The sequence below is a fragment of the Octopus bimaculoides genome, chromosome 9 (genome assembly GCF_001194135.2).
Source record: "Octopus bimaculoides isolate UCB-OBI-ISO-001 chromosome 9, ASM119413v2, whole genome shotgun sequence".
NCBI classification, from domain to species: domain Eukaryota; kingdom Metazoa; phylum Mollusca; class Cephalopoda; order Octopoda; family Octopodidae; genus Octopus; species Octopus bimaculoides.
Genome location: NC_068989.1, coordinates 73,689,287 through 73,692,606, shown reverse-complemented (window position 1 = coordinate 73,692,606; position 3,320 = coordinate 73,689,287). Strand labels below are relative to the sequence as shown.

The 3,320-nt window shown below is 35.5% G+C and overlaps 1 protein-coding gene across 13 annotated transcripts in view; it reads left to right on the top strand.

Moving 5' to 3' along the window:
* Nucleotides 1-919, top strand: part of LOC106875983 (uncharacterized) — a 268,731-nt gene extending 267,812 nt beyond the window's left edge. For 8 of the 13 annotated variants that reach the window (XM_052970774.1, XM_052970775.1, XM_052970773.1 and 5 more), the window contains one exon: nucleotides 762-919. In XM_052970774.1, coding sequence (XP_052826734.1) covers nucleotides 762-904 — 143 coding nt within the window. In that variant the 3' untranslated portion in view covers nucleotides 905-919. The remainder of the gene's footprint in view (nucleotides 1-761) is intronic. The other 5 variants (XR_008264922.1, XR_008264920.1, XR_008264921.1 and 2 more) reach the window with 1 other exon arrangement.
* The last annotated feature ends 2,401 nt before the right edge of the window (nucleotides 920-3,320 follow it).

Sequence of the window (3,320 nt, the reverse complement as noted above, 5' to 3'; positions counted from 1 at the left end):
TATGACGGTGAACTTTAGATGTATATACACACCTATATACAAACACACACATACATATATATATATATATATATATATATATATATCATCATAATCGTTTAATGTGCGTCTTCCATGCATGGATGGGTAGGACAGTTGACAGCAGCCGGCCAGATAGAAGACTACCCCAGGCTACTGTGTCTGTTTTGGCAGTGTTTTTACACCTGGATGCCCTTCCTAAAGCCAACTACTCCCGCAGAATGGACTCAGTGCTTTTTACGTGGCACCAGCACAGGTGAGGTCAGTTTTGGCATGATTTTTACAGCTGGATGCCCTCCCAAATGCCAACCACTTTACAGTGTGGGCTTTTCACGTGGCACCAGCACTGGCAGGATCACCAAGTAACTTGCAAGATAAAGAATTTTGAGAGAGGCGGGTGCATTTGAGGAGGGAATCTTGTGTCTGATGATGAAAGGTTGGGGTGTGACAGAGAGACAGGGAAGCAGAAGCAGGCGTCTTGCTATAGAGGAGCTATATGGAGCCTAAATAAGGATTCATAAAATATACAAATAGAACGTTTCCAAGGTAACAATAACAGTTGTGCTTGAACTTAATCCAGGACCGAAATGCATTTTTCATACTTTGCTTTGAGATGTTACACCATTCCTTTCTTTGTTTTCCGGGGTTTTTTTTTTTAAGATATTGGTATGTAGTGTAATTGTTAAGGTTTCTGTGTGCGGACATGACTTCGCGCTATATCTAAACCATCTCTTTCTTTTCAGATATCACTGGTAACGTACGAAGAAGTTCAATAACGGAGAAACTGAACAAAAGCAGAGAGTCAGAAGCTAAAGTTGCAGAGATGAAGGTAAGAATTCCCACTAATAATATCACACTAGTTTATATATATACGGGTGCAAAGTAGCACCTACAATTGCTAGAAATAAGAGCCAAAATATAACTCGAATACATTATTTACATTTAACGGATATTTGTCCTCATCTCGTTTGTTGTTAACACAACTTTCGTCTGATATACCCTCCAGCCTTCATCAGGTGTATTGGGAAAATTTCGAACCTGGGTTCTCATTCCTAAGGTATTTTTCGATGTTATTATTATTATTATTATTATTATTATTATTATTTGTCACTGCCTGGAATCGAACTCGGAATCTTGGGGTAAGTAGCCCGCACCCTTAACCACTACGTCATAAGACAGAATAAGTAGAAAGAGTGAGGACACCATATCACAAAACAGACCGACCGAGTTCTGTGTAGCATCTGCAGTTGTTCTATATCTTAATTTTTATAATATTCAGTCAAACTTCTAAAACCTTCGACAGAACTATTTGGCAGCATGATTCACAAGACTTACTTTCAAATCTACCGCTTATTTAGTTATACAACAATTGTACTGATTGCTCAAACCGGGTTCATGAAGGCGTTAATACTTTTTTGCCGTGACAGTTAATTTCTTATGCTTAGTCTTTGTGGCAATATAGTTAGGACGTGTTCCTATACTGGAGGTCGGAGCGAGGTGGTTCAAAACTCAGAAGCCACGTTACACACAGGTATCTAGGCATGATTTAAACATATAACAGTGAAGTAATAAACCAATATGTCATCTTGTCCTACGCTATTATATAATTAAGTAGTTACGAATAATTCTAAATATTAGTCAATGTAATTTAAACCGTCTTAATATTCTACACAGTCTAACTGAATGGAAATTGTAAGAAGAGATTTTTAGGAATGTCGTACAAACAAATTTGAAGTTCGTATCTAAGTTGAGTTTTTGTGTTCTAAAGAACTATCTTACACGCAACAGATGTGTATTTCTGTTTATCACTTCATTATATAATAATTAATTAAATAATTAATTAAATAGCAATCCGGATTCGTCTTAAGCTGCAAAGGGAAACCTAAGCAAGCATTCTCCTGCACACAGACGGACCGACCGACAGTTCAGTTAAGTGCATCACGCATGTGCAAGCCTGGTTTATAATCTCATCAATTATTTTTCTCCTTCGTGCACAGTTTGAGAAGTAGAATCTGTTAACTATAATAACCACTAAGAAGCGAAAGGCTTAAAACCTCACACAATAATCATCAAGTCTGAACCACAGGCACGCATGGATACAGCGGGAATTATCAACACGCTACAGGATTTGAAGCTAGACTAAGCACCGTATTTATGATGTCCCCATGGCTGCGTACAAACACGCACACGGCAAACACTCGCACATTCATACATACACACATACAAGCAATATGAAGGAAATTTGACTGGAAAGGATCTGAGGGGGATTTGGTGTTTCTGTGCATCGAGTGACAAGCATTTTTACTCACCACGCAGAGTGCACACTCTCTGCCCCAGACAGACAGACAGACACAGGTGCATTACAAACAAATGTATATTTTTCTATTAATATTGAGCAGAAGCAACAGAGTGACTCAAGGACCGAGTTCCGTATGTTAGCACTTATCAAACTAGTTACTGATAGAGGGGTTGTAAATGTATATAACTGGTGATAATTGTATTTACCTCGATCTGTAACTAGTTTGATAAGTACTAACGCACGAAACTCTGAGCTCTTGAGTCATTTTGTTACTTTGTTAACGTGTGTATGTACTCATGTTGTTTTACTTCTATTTTTCCTGTATGCATCACCAAACATACATACACGCATATAAGTGTCACATATTTTTACAGATATATATATATATATATATATATATGATATTGATTTCTTTCGTAAAATAAAGTAATTCAAAGGTCGTCGACTTATAACGAAAAATAAATAGGATTGTGTAATGTTTCCCAAGGCCATATGGTGGTATTACGTGTTTATTATTATTATCATTATTATTATTATTAATGATAATAATATCATCAACAGTTATAATAATAATAATATTGCTGTACATGATTAATACTGCACAGCGTATGAATCTTATCTATTATTCTTTCACGTTGACGGAGTTTTCGGATAAGTACTTAGAAGAATTCTTAATATTTATCAAGAAATATATTTCATTCATAGATCGCAGCACAAGTTCCACACACAAACACAAACACATCATGTGTGTACATGTGGATAGAGAGAGAAAAAGAGACAGAGAGAGAGACAGATACACACGTGTATATATGTATGTACATATATATATATATATATATATTGATAATACATAAATAGATGTATATACATGTATATATATTTTATACATATATGAAAATATATATATATATATATATATATATATATATATATATAGTTGGAATTTATGGAAAAACAAAAGGTGAAGACAGGTGTATGAACAACAAGCAAGTGTATTAGTTTG